Genomic DNA, 16,733 nt, shown 5'->3' with positions numbered 1-16,733 from the left:
TTTTTTTTCTATTGAGATAGGGTCTTGTGAACTTTTTTTGCCTGGACTGGACCAGAACCACTATCCTCTCAATCTCAGTCTTCCAAGGAGCTAAGATTTCAGGTGTGAGCCACCATGCCTGGCACATTTTCCTTGTATCATTTGTGTGTGTGTGTGTGTGTGTGTGTGTGTGTGTGGTAATGGGGCTTTAACTCAGGGCCTTCACTTTGAGCTACTCCACCAGCCCAAATTTTTGTGATAGGGCTTTTCTTTTCCCTTACTTTAAAATTTTTATTGTTTTTACATTCATTCAGATGTGTATACATTGTTTGCCTCTCCCCCTTCCCCACCACGTGATAGGGTCTTTCAAGACAGGGTCTTGCGAACTATTTGCCTGGGTTGGCTTTGAACTGTGATCCTCCTGATCTCTGCCTCTTAAGTAGCTAGGATTACAGGTGTGAGCCACCAGCACCCGGCAATTTTCCTTGTATCTTGAGGCCAGGGATCACCACAATACAATCTGCCACCAAGCTGAGACCATAGTAGAGACAAGAAACTTAGCTGGCTCTAGTCACACACCCTTTACTCAGAGATCTAGATTGTGTCAGGGCCTCAAGAATGCGTGTCTTCTTCACTCTTTTCCCTTTTGTCAGCTTGAAGCTTATGTTGAAAAAGGAGGAGTCACCCATTAGAGGAGTCTAGGTACCCCAATCAACACTGGAGAGTTGATCAGACCAGGAATACCTGGTTGAGATTTTATGTATAAAAATCTGGGCAGTCTCAATCAGTGGGGCGAGGCTCTCAAGAGGTGGGAGTAGGGTGAGGAGCAGAAAACCCTGACAGGACAGCAGGCTCAGCTGAAGATTACTGAAAGTTTGAAAACTGCTGCTCCATCTCCTCTCCCCTACCCTGTCAAATAGCACTGCTGTAGGCCCACTGAGCTAGAATCTCAAGGAGAGGCAACTGGGAATCTGCACTTTTAACAAGTGTCCCAGGAACTGTTACCAGCAAAGTTTGGAAATCACTAGGCTTATGATATCTAAAGGCCACTCCAGAGTTCAATCCCCAACACTGCTTAAAAAAAGAAAGAAAGAAAGTGTAAGGGTTACTCCAATCTACAGTCTGTTTCCTCCTAAAACCAAAGACCATGGGTGAGACGGAATGAGTTCTTCAAACTACATGTGGATGAGAGTTTATTAAATAGGGAGTGGAAGGGATGTAGCGCAAATATTAGTATGCTACACCCAAACTAAACCGTATCTGGGATTTCTGAAAAAAATCTTTTGGTTACAGCCACCACTTTCTCCCTCAACGACCCAGGGACCTGTCAGAGGAGAGGCGGAAATAAGTCTTTTGGCAGGGCTGGTGGTTGCTCCCGAGTTTTGGAATGATCTCCGAGGAGCTTTCAAGACCCGGTCGTGGGATCAGGAGCGGGACTTCATAGCGGATGCAGCTAAACCCAACAAGATGGCTGCAACCGTGAAGCCCTGGGCGGCGATCCGGGTGCGCATCATGAGCTGCGAGCGCTGGCTGTGGCCTCGGTGGAAGCAGTAGAGGCCATAGGTGAGGGCGGCCGCCGTGCCGAGGCAGCCTGGGGAGGGGACAAGACAGTGGTGGAGCAACAGGTCGGGTCCTACAGGTCCCTTCGGGAAGTGGCCGCCCATTCCCCAGGGCCAAGACCCCTTAGACACAGCAGGAGGAGAGCAGAGACTTTGGTAGAGGGGGTCCTCTGGTTCCAGACTCCGCTCTCTCCAGCTCCCCAATCCCGCTACTTCCGTTCTCATCAATTTCACTCTTTACCGCCCCGCCCCTCCGCCCGTTTCTGGTCCACCCTCATTCCGGTCCCCCTGTCCTCCTCTATTTCATCCCCCCCGAAATCACTGCCTTTTCCGCCTACGGTTCCTAAGCACACACTTACCTATGGGTACCATTGGGTTCTCACGGGTCTTGCGAATAAACTTTTCCTTGAAGCCTTCCGGATTGCTGTATACGGTGGGAAGAAACCCCTCGATGACTGGGGGCTGCGATGGTTTAAAGGGTGCCTCCGGAGTCGCAGGGCCGGGAGCTGACATGTTCGGAGCAACAGCAGTGGGACAGAACTCGGACGCTGAGCTCCACCTCCTGATGAGGTCACTACAGGGGCGGGGAAACGAACATGCCGAGCATAATACGTAGGCGCCCGCTGCATTCTGGGAGTCGTAGTAATCGGCGCATAAGCGCGACAGAAAAGACTACATTTCCCAAAAAGTCGTCATAGCTGTGCGCGCACCCGCCGGAAGGAGTCTGTTAACACGAGGTTGTAAACGTGGGAGCTGGGAGTGAGCTGTTGGTACTGTGGTTAGCGCGATGCCCAAGGCCAAGGGCAAGACTCGGAAGCAGAAGTTTGGGTACAATGTTAACCGAAAGCGTCTGAACCGGAATGCTCGACGGAAGGCAGCGCCGCGGATCGAGTGGTGAGGGGGCCGGCGTTCGGGAGGCAGGGGTCCTCGGCCGGGACGGCCCGCAAGATGACAGAAGCTCAATCTCTCTCTCTTTGCCGGCAGCTCCCACATCCGACATGCCTGGGACCGCACCAAATCGGTGCGGCAGAACCTGGCGGAGATGGGGTTGGCCATGGACCCCAATAAAGCTGTTCCCTTTCGTAAGAGAAAGGTACTGACAAGGCAGGGTCTCCTTGCCACCTTCCTCCTCTGTCCACCTCCTCGCTCCCTTCCTCCTTCCTCCACCTAGCTGGGTTTCAGAACTTGGGCCTTCCTCACGGCTTCCCGGGTTTGCAGTCTCCCCACAGTCAACCCGCCCAGCCTGCACTTATTCTTTGGATTTGGGTTGGAGTTTCCCCTTTACTATTTTTCCTCGGAAATTAACCTGTTTGGGTCCTTTGGCATCTCAGTGGTATTTTCCATAACTTATGTTTTTCTGCCCTTGATCCCCCAGAGTTTGAGATCTTATTGTTTCCTACATCTTCCCCCAGTCATTGTTGGCCTGAGACTTCCTTTTCAATAAATCTTTTTTTTTTAACCCTTTCTCCCTTTTATTTTATCGTTTTTATATTTACTTATATATGTATACATTGTTTGTGTCACCCCCCCCCCTAAAAAAAAAACAACACTTTTTCTGGATTGTCCTGTCAAGTTTTCAAAAATAGCACCCTGCTCCACCCACTATCCACTTCCCTGCTTTAACTCATAGCAATTGTAAGTACACGATGGTATATTACTTATTTGCTTATCTGTTTATTGTCTGCCTCTACCCATAATCTTCCTGGTGACCAACATCTCCCTGTGTTTGGTTCTCCCTGGACTGTGGGTCCCGTCCCCCGTCCCCCGTCCCCCGTCCCCCCCCCCCCCGTGCTTAGGATGTGACAGGTACTCTTTAGTTAACTTAATGGGCTTGATTAATGAATTGGTCTTATTGCCTTTAAGGGACGTTTCTTTTTCTTTTTCTTTTTGTGCTACTTCGACTTAAACTCAGGGCTTACACCTTGAGCCACTCCACCAGCCTTTTTTGTGAAGGGTGTTTTGAGAAGGGCCTTGTGGAACTATTTGCATGAGCTGGCTTCAAACCTCGATCCTCCTGATCTCTGCCTCCTGAGTAACTAGGATTACAGGTGTGAGTCACCAGCACCAGGAGGGACGTTTCTTTTTATTTCTTCATGCCAGAGGAAAATGGCACCACTATTTCTTGAACAAATATGAAGCTATATAGCTAGGCACTAGAGAAGATTTTTGATTTCTTTCCCTCAGTGTAAATTATGAAGCACTGTCCTGTACATTGTTTCGCTCAGTTAGCACAGAAGGGAATGAGGAAGGTAAGGAGTGTTATATGCATTTTGTAGATAGGCACAGTAAAATGAATTGCTTGCTTGTTTCTTTTGGGAGCTGTGGATTGGTTCTCCTTGTTACCTCCTTGGGCAGGTACTCATGTGAATAATATAGTTCTTTTGGTTGGGATGAGCAGGATCCTTCCTTGTTCTTAACCAAACTTTCCCTGATCAAAGGTCCTTCCTTGCCTTCTGGTCTCACAGACTCTGTTCTCTGCAGGTGAAGCCTATGGAGGTGGACATGGAGGAGAGGCCCAAAGAGCTTGTGCGGAAGCCTTATGTGCTAAATGGTAGGTATGGGCTTCCTGTGGACCATTGTCCTGCCAGCCAGAGTTGGAAAGGGCCCTCACTATCACTTTCCAGCTGCAGAGATGAAAGTTCAGAGGGAAGCAGAGTGTTCAGAGTTAGGACTGAGCTCTTGGCTGAGATATTTTCAGGCTAGTACTGACTAAACTGAAGTATATAGACTGAGGTCAAAGATGTTAAGAGAAAATTATAGCCAGGTGCCTGAGAGGATATAAAAGAAGCCATTAAGTATTTGTTTGACCTCTTGGGAGTTTGAGGATGAACTGATTTATATAGATTCTAGCAACTCATTAAATCTTCAGTGGCAAATCAGTTGTGTATATTCAGATTAGAGACTGAACGTTAAAACAGGAGATTAACCGGGCGCCAACACTGAGATCAGGAGGATCTCAGGTTTCAGGCCAGCTTGGGCAAATAGTTCGTGAGACCCCATCTCCAAAATAACCAGAGCAAAATGGATTGGAGGTGTGGCTTTAGAGGTAGAGCACATGCTTTGCCAGTGCAGCGCCCTCAGTTCAAACTCTAGTCGCACCAAAACAAACAAACAGGAGAGTAAACCCTTAAGGAAAACTCTGAAAATCCACCCTTGCCTATTGCAGATTTAAGTTTTTTTTTTTTGGAGATACTAGGGCTTTAACTTGGCCTCACACTTGCTAGGCAGGTGCTCTACCACTTGAGCCACTCTTTTTTTGTGTGTGTTTGGTATTTTCGAGATATAGAGTCTCACAAACTATTTGCCCTGGCTGGCTTTGAACCTCAGTTGTCTGATCAGCTAGGATTACAGGTGTGAGCCAACCAGTGCCAGGTTTAAAAGTTTTTTATTTTAATTTTTTTTTCTGTGGTACTGGGGGTTGAACTCAGGGCCTCACGCTTATGAGGCAGGTGCTCTACCACTTGAGCCATGCCCCATTTCTGTAAGGTGGTTATTTTTACTCCCTTCATATATGAGAAGTAGGGAATTTTTGCTGTTTCTCTTTTTGTTTTCTTTCAGAGCTGGAGATTGAACCCCAGATCTTGTGCATGCTAGGCGAGTGTATTCCACCATTGAGCTATGCTCTCAGCTTGCCTGGCTTATTCATTTATTTATTTTTAGCAGTACTGGAGTTTGAACTCAGGACCTCATGCTTGCTAGGTAGGCACTCTACCACTTGAGCCACTCTGCCAGCCCTGTTTTATGTTGGTTTTTTTTGAGATAGGGTCTCGTGAACTATTTGCCCCAGCTGGCTTTGAACCATGATCCTCCTGATCTCTGCCTCCTGAGTAGCTAGGATTATAGGAATGAACCAGGAACCCGGCCTGGCTATTTTATTTTTATTTTGCTTTGTTTCTTTGTCTGTGTGTTGAGGGTGAGGTGTGGTAACTGGGGAACCATGCCTCAGCCCAATGTTTTGGTTTTCTTGACAATGTCTCACTATGTAGCCCAGTGTGGCCTTGAACTTTCAATCCTCCTACCTTAGCCTTCCAAGTGCTGGGGCTGCCTGGCTGTTTTCAGAGTGAAGCAAGTATTGGCTCCAGGGCTGGATTTTCCTGTCACATAGAGCAGTGTGGTGCTGGCTTTAGGCCCTGCAGCTCTAATTTTCATTTAGACCTTTCTATTTCATGTGTTAGCATAATAAACCAAGAAAAGAGGTTTTCTGATAGTGTTGTAGCTGAAAGGGAGCTGAAGGGAAGATATACTGCACAGGAAGTATACTTCATGTCTGTGTTCTCAGGACCTGGCACTAAATAGTTCATTAGTTTGGAGCCTACCTTTTAAACAGTCTGAGGCCTGGAGAGAAGTTACTTGCTTTTCAGGGAACTGCCACACTTCTAGATGCTTGGGTCATAGGAGGCAGAGTCTGGGATTCTAGCAGCTGAAGAGGAAGAGTCCAGCAAATTGTTGTTGTTGCTGGGGATTCACCCCAGGGGCTTGAGATGCTAGGTGAGTGCTCCACTACCGAGCTACATACAGAGCCATAGTCCAGCAGTTAGTTTGGGAATGGATTAGCATAGCCATTCTGTGGCATGGGAGGGTGAAGGGGTGTTGAGGCAGCTCTAGTTAATGCAGAAGGCAAAGCCTCGTTCTGTCTCCTACCACAGACCTGGAGGCAGAAGCCAGCCTCCCAGAAAAGAAAGGAAATACCCTGTCTCGGGACCTCATTGACTACGTACGCTACATGGTGGAGAACCATGGGGAAGACTATAAGGTGAGTGGCTCAGGCCTGGCCGGCAGAGCCTCTTGGGCTTGTTGGGGAGGATGTTTGTGGTCTCGTCTGCTTGCCCAGCATGTTTTCTGAGAAAGAATGGGAGAAATGGGATGTGGATGCCATTTGCAGGGCTGCAGTGCGAGCAGATGGAGTAGCCCGTGGACATGCCCAACACCAACGTTATTTTCTTTCCATACGTGTTTTATTGTTTGTTTGTGTTGTGGTACTGAGGTTTGAACTTAGGGCCTCATGCTTGCTCGGCAGGCACTTTACCACTTAAGCCACTCCACCAGCCCTGTTTTATTTGGGTATTTTTGAGATAGGGTCTTGCAAACTATTTGCCTGGACTGGCTTGGAAGTGGAACTCCCTGATCTCTGCCTTGTTAATATCTAGGATTATAGTCGTGAGCCACCAGTGCCTGGCTCCATGGTATTTTAAAAGAACATGAACTAGTTGCCATTTTAATTATGAGAGGGTTCAAATAAAAGTCCATCTTTTTTGGCTTTTTTAAAAGATTGGAAGATCTACCTATGCTGGACCTCTTGCCCAAGTGTGAATGGGGCATGGGCTCCTGGGTGCCCAGCCCACTGGACTATGGGGCCTGCCTGGTCCCTAAGGGCATTTGCTCTCATTTCCCCAGCCCCTCAGTGCAGAAGGGCTGCATGTACCCCACAACTTTTGAGGTGAGGAATCTGGACCTCAGGGATAAAGGAAGTGGCTAGCTCATCTCAGGCAGAGCGAGGATTTAAGCCTTTGCCTATCCAGCCCTTCTCAAGTGGCCCTTCTCTCTTCTTAGGCTATGGCCCGGGATGAAAAGAATTACTATCAAGATACCCCAAAACAGATCCGGAATAAGATCAATGTCTATAAACGTTTCTACCCAGCTGAGTGGCAAGCCTTTTCCGATTCTTTGCAGAATAAGAAGATGGAAGTTGAGTGACTGGTTTACACCTGCCTCAGGTTGAGGCCTCCTGGACCAAAGAAGCCAGAGTCCGGGAAAGGCAAGGAATATATACCTTCATTAGAGGCTGCTAAATCCCATGGAATCAGGTTACACACACACACACACACACACACGCACACACACACGCACACACATACACAAGTGCACCCTAGAGGCTCCAATTTATATTCTTTTGAGGGCTCATGGGAAAGCCAAAACTTGCTATTTTGAGTGGGTACTTTATTTGAATATAATCTGTACATAATAAAAATCAAGGATATTTTACTTTTGTAATAGTTTTGTATTTGTCATTCCTAACCATGCCCTGTTTGATGTTAACAGTCTTCATTGTATAGATGAAAAGAATGGGTCACATGAAAGTTAAGTGACCTTCTCAAGGTGACAGATAAGAAGTGACAAGTGAGAAAGCAACCAGGATTATCTGATTCTGAATCTGGGCAGTTCTCCATCTCCTCCAGCCTGTCCCCTGCCTCATTCTTGTCTGTATCCTCATGATCCATCACTGAGCTGGTGCATACAGATGTTATGAAGTATAGAAAGATGATGGAGACGGCTGCGTCAGGGTCCCCCAGGGTCACACATGCCAATCACAGCCTAGCAAACACAGTGGGGGTAGTGTATTTGCTTGGTTTAAAAAAAAATGATGGCCCACTTAATCAACGATTTTTGGTTCCAAAATGACACGTGCAGTATTTACATTTCCACTGAGCATATGGTATGGATAGACATTCACCAGCTCTTCATGTCCACACCCAAATCATTATTAGCAGTTTAGAAAATGAAAATTTCCTAAGTCCTGATTATTTTTCTAAAGGGACATGTTTTTACTTTAGTAAGTCCTTTCCAGCAAGATATGATAATTGTGAGGATTAAAAACCCTGGGGCCCTCTGCTTGGGGGAGGGTGGCACATAGGGCGGGCTCTCCCAAAGCAGGGGGCCCTTGGTTCCCTGAACACCACTCTTGCTGGGTGCCCATCTCTTCCCCTGAGGAATGCACATTGTGGCCACTAGGTGGGGCAGTTGTAAAATCAAAGACCCTCAGCACTGGCTCAAAGGAGCTAGAACCTCCTTGTTGGAAGCAAAAGAGACTTTTTTTTCTTTTGGTCTGAAAAAACACTCCACTTATTCAAACCAGAAGTACATCCTTCAATAAAGTCTGGCATTTTCATCTCATGAGAAAATACGTTTGGTCTTCATCCATCCATCCATCCATCCATCCATCCACTGAATTCTTTTGACGTTTAGCATATATCAGGCCCTGTGGTAGACATCAGCATTACAGCAGTGAACCATGGAGCCCATACTTTACTATATGGAAAATCTTACATCTGAATGGGAGGAAAATTAACATTGCACATTAATTACAGATGTAAATAGACAATTGCAACTTGTAATACAGACTATGAGAGACAAGCCATTCTAGTGCCTTGAAAGAACGCCTTGAGTGGGACCCAGGCAGGGCGGGGTCATGGGAGGTTGTATGGAGTTTGATTCCATGCACGGTGGGAAATCTTAGGAGTCTCCATCACCTGAACCCACCTCCAGCAGCATCCTCTCCTGCTCGATTCACAAGCTATAGCCACAGAGAACTTCCTAAGAGCTCCTTCCAAAAGCAGGGCATTGCATACAATACTGTTCTTCCTTGGATCATGTTTATTCCTTGTTTCTGATGCATAAACTCCAGATCTTCAACTCACCACTCAGATTCTACTCAGCCTGGTTGTGGGCAGAAGGTCAGAAGTGTCACACTGACAAGGACAGGTCTTAAGTATCGTCCTTATTTGAGAAGGCAGCAAACTGGGGGAAGGTCAGAAGAGGACAGAGCTGAAGGTGAAAGCTGAATTTTGAGTAAGGCAGAAGAAGTGGGAGTCAAAAAAGGATTGAAGAACCCCTTTCAGGAACATACGGTAGGAATTCTGCTTGTTTTCCATGTATCTCCTGGAGGTGTTTATTTAATGAATACACTAAAAAAATGACTGAAGTGATCGGGGCACTAGTGCCTCATGCCTATAATCCTAGCCCTAGCTACTTGGAGACTGAGATAAGGGGGATCATGGGCAAATAGTTCACAGGACCCCATCTTCAAAATAACCAGAGTAAAATGGGCTGGAGGTGTGGCTCAAGCAGCAGAAGTAACTGCTTTGCAAGTGTGAAGCCCCAAGTTCAAACCTTAGTCCCACCAAAAAAAAAAAAAAAAAAAAGACTAAGTGTGTAAGAATGCATGCAATACAGAAAATTAAAAGCACACTGAACAGAACAAACTCCCCACTGTAGATCACTTTTGTGTCCTTGAAAGTGTCTTTCCAGGCAAGCCCGACCCTAGAAGCAGAGAGGAGGTTTCCTATGACTTCAGAGCCAAGACCTATCGGTGGCCTCTGATGCCCTGGGGTGACTGTGGGCAGCATCTCCGTTTCGACTGCTGTCACCTCTTTTTTTTTTTTTTTTTCCTTTTTCTTTTATTATTCATATGTGCATACAAGGATTGGTTCATTTCTCCCCACTGCCCCCACCCCCTCCCTTACCACCCACTCCGCCCCCTGCCTCTCCCCCCCCAATACCCAGCAGAAACTATTTTGCCCTTATTTCTAATTTTGTTATAGAGAGAGTATAAGCAATAATAGGAAGGAACAAGGGTTTTTGCTGGTTGAGATAAGGATAGCTATACAGGGCATTGACTCACATTGATTTCCTGTGCGTGGGTGTTACCTTCTAGGTTAATTCTTTTTGATCTAACCTTTTCTCTAGTTCCTGGTCCCCTTTTCCTATTGGCCTCAGTTGCTTTAAGGTATCTGCTTTAGTTTCTCTGCGTTAAGGGCAACAAATGCTAGCTAGTTTTTTAGGTGTCTTACCTATCCTCACCCCTTCCTTGTGTGCTCTCGCTTTTATCATGTGATCAAAGTCCAATCCCCTTGTTGTGTTTGCCCTTGATCTAATGTCCACATATGAGGGAGAACATACGATTTTTGGTTTTTTGAGCCAGGCTAACCTCACTCAGAATGATGTTCTCCAATTCCATCCATTTACCAGCGAATGATAACATTTCGTTCTTCTTCATGGCTGCATAAAATTCCATTGTGTATAGATACCACATTTTCTTAATCCATTCGTTAGTGCTGGGGCATCTTGGCTGTTTCCATAACTTGGCTATTGTGAATAGTGCTGCAATAAACATGGATGTGCAGGTGCCTCTGGAGTAACAGTCTTTTGGGTATATCCCCAAGAGTGGTATTGCTGGATCAAATGGTAGATCGATGTCCAGCTTTTTAAGTAGCCTCCAAATTTTTTTCCAGAGTGGTTGTACTAGTCTACATTCCCACCAACAGTGTAAGAGGGTTCCTTTTTCCCCGCATCCTCGCCAACACCTGTTGTTGGTGGTGTTGCTGATGATGGCTATTCTAACAGGGGTGAGGTGGAATCTTAGCGTGGTTTTAATTTGCATTTCCTTTATTGCTAGAGATGGTGAGCATTTTTTCATGTGTTTTCTGGCCATTTGAATTTCTTCTTTTGAGAAAGTTCTGTTTAGTTCACATGCCCATTTCTTTATTGGTTCATTAGTTTTGGGAGAATTTAGTTTTTTAAGTTCCCTGTATATTCTGGTTATCAGTCCTTTGTCTGATGTATAGTTGGCAAATATTTTCTCCCACTCTGTGGGTGTTCTCTTCAGTTTAGAGACCATTTCTTTTGATGAACAGAAGCTTTTTAGTTTTATGAGGTCCCATTTATCTATGCTATCTCTTAGTTGCTGTGCTGCTGGGGTTTCATTGAGAAAGTTCTTACCTATACCTACTAACTCCAGAGTATTTCCTACTCTTTCTTGTATCAACTTAAGAGTTTGGGGTCTGATATTAAGATCCTTGATCCATTTTGAGTTAATCTTGGTATAGGGTGATATACATGGATCTAGTTTCAGTTTTTTGCAGACTGCTAACCAGTTTTCCCAGCAGTTTTTGTTGAAGAGGCTGCTATTTCTCCATCGTATATTTTTAGCTCCTTTGTGAAAGATAAGTTGCTTATAGTTGTGTGGCTTCATATCTGGATCTTCTATTCTGTTCCACTGGTCTTCATGTCTGTTTTTGTGCCAGTACCATGCTGTTTTTATTGTTATTGCTTTGTAATATAGTTTGAAGTCAGGTATTGTGATACCTCCTGCATAGTTCTTTTGACTGAGTATTGCCTTGGCTATTCGTGGCCTCTTGTGTTTCCATATAAATTTCACAGTAGATTTTTCAATCTCTTTAATGAATGTCATTGGAATTTTGATGGGAATTGCATTAAACATGTAGATTACTTTGGGGAGTATCGACATTTTTACTATGTTGATTCTACCAATCCATGAGCATGGGAGATCTCTCCACTTTCTATAGTCTTCCTCTATCTCTTCAGAAGTGTATAGTTTTCCTTGTAGAGGTCTTTCACATCTTTTGTTAGGTTTACACCTAGGTATTTGATTTTTTTTGAGGCTATTGTAAATGGAATTGTTTTCATATATTCTTTTTCAGTTTGTTCATTATTAGTGTATAGAAATGCTAATGATTTTTCTATGTTGATTTTATATCCTGCTACCTTGCTATAGCTATTGATGATGTCTAGAAGCTTCTGAGTAGAGTTTTTTGGGTCTTTAAGGTATAGGATCATGTCGTCTGCAAATAGGGATGTGTTGACAGTTTCTTTACCTATTTGTATTCCTTTTATTCCTTCTTCTTGCCTAATTGCTCTGGCTAGGAATTCCAGTACTATGTTGAATAGGAGTGGAGATAGTGGGCATCCTTGTCTGGTTCCTGATTTTAGAGGGAATGGTTTTAATTTTTCTCCGTTAAGTATAATGCTGGCTGTAGGTTTGTCATATATAGCTTTTATAATGTTGAGGAACTTTCCTTCTATTCCTAGTTTTCTTAGAGCTTTTATCATGAAATGATGTTGGATCTTATCAAAGGCTTTTTCTGCATCTATTGAGATGATCAAGTGGTTTTTGTCTTTGCTTCTGTTAATGTGGTTTATGTCACCTGTTTCTTGCAAGCTAATCATAAGATCCAGCCTAAGAGACCTTTGTGCAGGGGAGATGGTGGATTAGGTGTGAAAGGTCTGGGGAATCCTGTTTCTAATTGTAACTCCTAGACCATGTGTTTCCACAGTTGCTCCACTACGTTGTCGTCGTGTGTTTACTCTGGTCTCCAATAACTCAGGGCATTTGGTGTAAGGGGAGAGACAAGGCAATGGCTGAGGTGAAGGTTGGTGTCCGTGTTAAATCTGACGGAGGATTTCCAGTCTGCAGAGTTTGTATGGCTAGAGATGGGGAAGAAAGACAGAGTTGAGAGGAAAGATGAATAGATGTCTTCACCTTCTGCAGAAGGATTTGGGACTCCTGGGTAGGAGAGGTGATGAAGAAGTCACAGACAGTGAGGAGGCAACACTGTCTGTTGGTCCTCAAGACACTCTATTCTGTCATTAGAGAGTCAAGGAAAAGGCTGAAGTAGACACAGGGACAGTGGTGAGAATAGCAGGTGTCAGCCCCAGACAGAATCAGGTTTAGTTTCTACGTGATCTTTAGTCAGAACATTTCATCTCCAGGAAATAGACATAATACCACCCATGTTTTAGGGTCATGGAGAAACTGTGGAATCTCTTCTGTAGGTTATTCTGATGGTGGCTGTGGCTGTCATTCCAGGTCTGGGTGTCCAGTTGTTCAGCTCAGAGCACAGTTAGGTCTCTCTCTAGTAAATTATGGGTTGAGGGTGGGAATGTAGCTCTGATACAGCATTTCCCCGGCACGTTTAAGGGGCCCAGGTTCCTCATGATGAGAGAGAGAGAGAGAGAGAGAGAGAGAGAGAGAGAGAGAGAGAGAGAGAACTTACAAATTGTATGTTCAGAGAGTGGTCCTCACTCATCAGTACAATCCAGTCATTTTACACATGAAACCCCACAGCGATAGCTCATGGGGTTTGCTCAGGGCTAGAGAATAGTCCTTCAGGTGACACCAGTTTTACACCACAATGGCAGAAAGGGCAGAGGTGATGTGTGGTCCCTTGTTCAAGGACCATCATACTAGTGACCAGCTCGTCTGGAGCATGCAGTGTCCATTAGGCACCGCCTTGAACACGCTACAGAAGAAGGGATCTCATTTCCCTTTTACCTGGTCCTGCAAAGTGAGTGCTATTATACTCAGTTTTTTGAATGAAGAAGCTGAAGTTCAGAGAGGTGCAAATTTCTTGCCTCAAAGCCACACAGCTAGGAAGTAACAAGTCTGGAAATGAAGCTTAAGTCTGACACTATGCTAAGTTTTCTCTCCATTTGTCATCCCTTGTGATCCTCACACTTGTGAGGTTGTTAGTAGTCACCCACTTTACAAATGAGGGAGCACAAATGGTACAGTCACTTGGCCAAAGTCATAAAGCTAATGAAAAGAGGACCTGGGGTTTGAACCCATGATTCAAGCTAATAACTTTAACCCTCAAGCCCCAAAGGATCTACAGGCTTGAAATCTGTAACTTCAAGAGTGTCACTGAGGCCTGTATCTGCTTTGTCACCTTCACTCTTTCCCCTGCTTCTGCCTCCCTAGAGAGTAGAGCAGAGGACTTCTGATTTCTGAAAGGTCTTGGTTTGTGCCAGATATCAGAGCTTTCCTGGAACAAGCCCTTCTCTCTAGCACCAGCATTCCTGACTGCACTTGCAGGCTGGTTGTGAGTCTGATTAAGTGTGATGAGAGGGAGGAAAAGTCCAGTGTCTGGTCTCTGAGTAGCACAGGAGTTCCACAGGCCAGAAGCACATGGGCAGGAAGAGCTGGAATTCAGCCTAAGCCGCCAGCTCTTTACATACTTCTAGGCTGTTTTGGACTTGTCCTGTTCTCTAGGTCAGAGCATCCCAAATCTTTCCAAATGCATCTTAAGAAGCAAGTCACCATATTTTCTCAGCAAATAAATTCATTGGAACACACTTCCGTGACTGGTGACTGTATGAGGGGAAGCGGGAACCTCCCACCAAACTCCAATGCACATGAGAACCACCAGGAGACTGACAAGACCCTGGAGCCCCGCTGCCCCAGAACAGACACTGGCATCTCTGAAGGTGAAAACAAGACTCCAGGTAGCCCTGACGGAGGATGCACTGGAGGACCTGTGAGCTAAGTTGCACATCCTTCAACAAAAGTTTTTCTTTCCCAGCATGGAGGTGTGGCTTAAGAGCTAGAGCACCTGATTTGCAAATGTGAAGCCCAGAAGTGAAACCTCAAGCCACTCCCCACCCCACCCCAAAATTATTCTATAGTCAGGACTGGTAAATAGGTACAGAGAGGAGGGGTACTTGTGGGAGGGGGATGGTGAACGAAGAAGATTAAGGTGTGGGAATATGGCTGATGGACTTCATGTACTTCTAAGAAATAGAACAATGAAACCTCTTTTGATTGTTTGGAGCAGGGAGGGAGGGGATGAGGGAGAGAGATGGCAGGGCAAATCTAACGAACGGTCTTGAGCGATAATTAAGTACCATGTGGGGAGACCAGATTCGTGGAGGGCTCGGAACACTGAATTTGGATTTTATATTGAGGGGATGAGGAGACCTTGAAAGAGAAGACGTGTGATTTCTTTCTTGGAGGTTGACACAACTCTGTCATGAGTCAATTATAATGGATACTAAGAACAAGAAGCAGGGGGGCTGGCAGAGTGGCCCAAGTGGCAGAATGCATGCCTAGCAAGCATGAGGCCCTGAGGTCAAACCCCACTAATATCACCCCAAAGAAGAAAAAAAGTAATGGCTACTACATATCTAAAATAATCTAATCAGAGCTACTTTACACATAAAAAGTAAATGGCAAGAGGAAGCTTTGAGCATGATGGAATTTTTTTTTTAATTTTAGGGTGGCACAAGAGAATTCAATGTGTTCTTGATTTTAAAAAAACTTCAAAATTTCAAGTAATTAAAGTTTTAAAGCACTTAAAAGTAGTAGAATATTAAGAACAGAAACACATACAATATTTTTTAAGTGGGTCAAAGATCTCTGCATTTAAAAAATAGAACTATATCACATTGCAGACAGAAAAATATGAGACTACACTGAATTTTGTTTTGTGGATCTGTCAGGAAAACACCAGCCTGGCTGGGGTAGGTAAGAGAGGGGACAAGAAAAGAATGCCACAGTTCTAATGCAACAAAAGCAGTACCTGTAAGTACCAGACTAAGTCTAGAAGGGATCATCTATTTTTACATTTAGCTAACCAATTTCATTCATTCATTTATTCATTCGTTCATTCATTCATTCACACAAATGCTCATTCATTCAATTATCACATACAACTTCAGACAAACCAACACCTCCGCAGGGCTGTTTCATCGTGTGCAAAATGGGGATAAGTCAGATGTCCCTACTCACTAGATACATCTGCAGGTAGGGATAATGAATGGGAAGGTCCAGGTACCTGATAAGTCCTTTAAAAAGTGGAACCTGTGGTTGTCAAGGGTTTCATAATTACTCTAAAGATGAGAAATTGGCACCACAAAGTGTTATATGCTAATTATAATTTTTCCATTTTTCAATTTTTGTAAAATATTTTTATTTTATTTTTTTCTAAGGTATATTCATTATATGGGGGATCTCATAGTGACAATTCTGTTGGGCTTACGTTGTCATTGTGTTCTTTATGAGTACATGTATATACAGTCTGCTCTAAGAATGGTTCTTTTGGTCAAGAGAAAGCACATAGGACAGTGGTCCCATGGGATGATTTCTCCTAGTCACACTGTAGCTGGCTCAGTTGGTGTGACTGTACTCCATGACGTCTGTACAGGTCTGAGGATGCAGTGCTCAGACCTGACCTGATTGTTGAGTGACACAAGTATTGATCGAGAGCACAGAACCGGACGTGGCAAAGCTATGTGGATGGGTGGTGGTTCTCCCTGGAGGAGGAAGGAAGGGGTTGAGATTGCGGAAGGGCACACCAGATGGTTCAGTTATGTCTGTAAGGTTTTCTCAGCCTAACACTGAAACAATCTAAAGTGAACATGGCCGAGGGTTAAGGTGCATTCAAGCCAGGTGATGAGTAATGGGTATGGGTTGAATGACTCTGTAACCTACTCTGTTGAAATATTCATAGTAAAAATTCCAAAACAGAATCCTCAGTGCAATATTGCTCCCTCTCAAAGCACCATCCACTTTGAGTGTGCCCTCTTTGGTGTTTATGTTTTTAGCATATGACTTAGTATCCAGAAATGTTCTCCAGAAGGAATGAGGAGCAAGTAATTTCATGGATTCTGAAAGCAGTTCAAAGACGCTCAAAATGAAGTTTCCTCCAAAGCGCTGACACTCGCTCTTCCTTTGTCCTGTGGTTAGGAGTACTGCCATGGTAAGAGTCCTCAGAGCTCAGAGCCACACTTTATAAAGTGAGTGTGGGACTGAATATATTTTCTGATAAAGAAGGCTGGAACAGAGAAAGATTTCACAGATATAAAGGCTTTATGCAAGTCATGAAAATAAACCTAGAGTCATGA

The 16,733-nt window shown here is 44.6% G+C and overlaps 2 protein-coding genes across 3 annotated transcripts; one reads left to right on the top strand and one right to left on the bottom strand.

Annotated features, from left to right (window-relative positions):
• Positions 1 to 1,141: 1,141 nt before the first annotated feature.
• On the bottom strand, positions 1,142 to 2,123 carry Higd2a (HIG1 hypoxia inducible domain family member 2A). Its single transcript, XM_020178937.2, has 2 exons — positions 1,898 to 2,123; positions 1,142 to 1,570 (listed from the first exon to the last, which is right to left on the bottom strand). Exons 1-2 carry the CDS (start codon positions 2,049 to 2,051, stop codon positions 1,404 to 1,406), a joined length of 321 nt encoding a protein of 106 aa, XP_020034526.1. The 5' UTR covers positions 2,052 to 2,123; the 3' UTR covers positions 1,142 to 1,403.
• A 51-nt stretch (positions 2,124 to 2,174) lies between these two features.
• Nop16 (NOP16 nucleolar protein) lies at positions 2,175 to 7,366 on the top strand. 2 transcript variants are annotated; one of them, XM_074058707.1, is made up of 5 exons: positions 2,175 to 2,432; positions 2,523 to 2,631; positions 4,020 to 4,089; positions 6,185 to 6,291; positions 7,209 to 7,366. In XM_074058707.1, the coding sequence occupies exons 1-5, from the start codon at positions 2,326 to 2,328 to the stop codon at positions 7,230 to 7,232; spliced, it is 417 nt and encodes a 138-aa protein (XP_073914808.1). In that variant the 5' UTR covers positions 2,175 to 2,325; the 3' UTR covers positions 7,233 to 7,366. The 2 variants fall into 2 exon arrangements, with proteins under 2 accessions (XP_073914808.1, XP_073914807.1); XM_074058706.1 differs by having other exon boundaries at positions 2,198 to 2,432; positions 7,089 to 7,366.
• The last annotated feature ends 9,367 nt before the right edge of the window (positions 7,367 to 16,733 follow it).

This window comes from Castor canadensis, chromosome 16 (genome assembly GCF_047511655.1).
Source record: "Castor canadensis chromosome 16, mCasCan1.hap1v2, whole genome shotgun sequence".
NCBI classification, from domain to species: Eukaryota; Metazoa; Chordata; class Mammalia; order Rodentia; family Castoridae; genus Castor; species Castor canadensis.
This window is presented reverse-complemented; position numbering and strand designations above follow the sequence as displayed.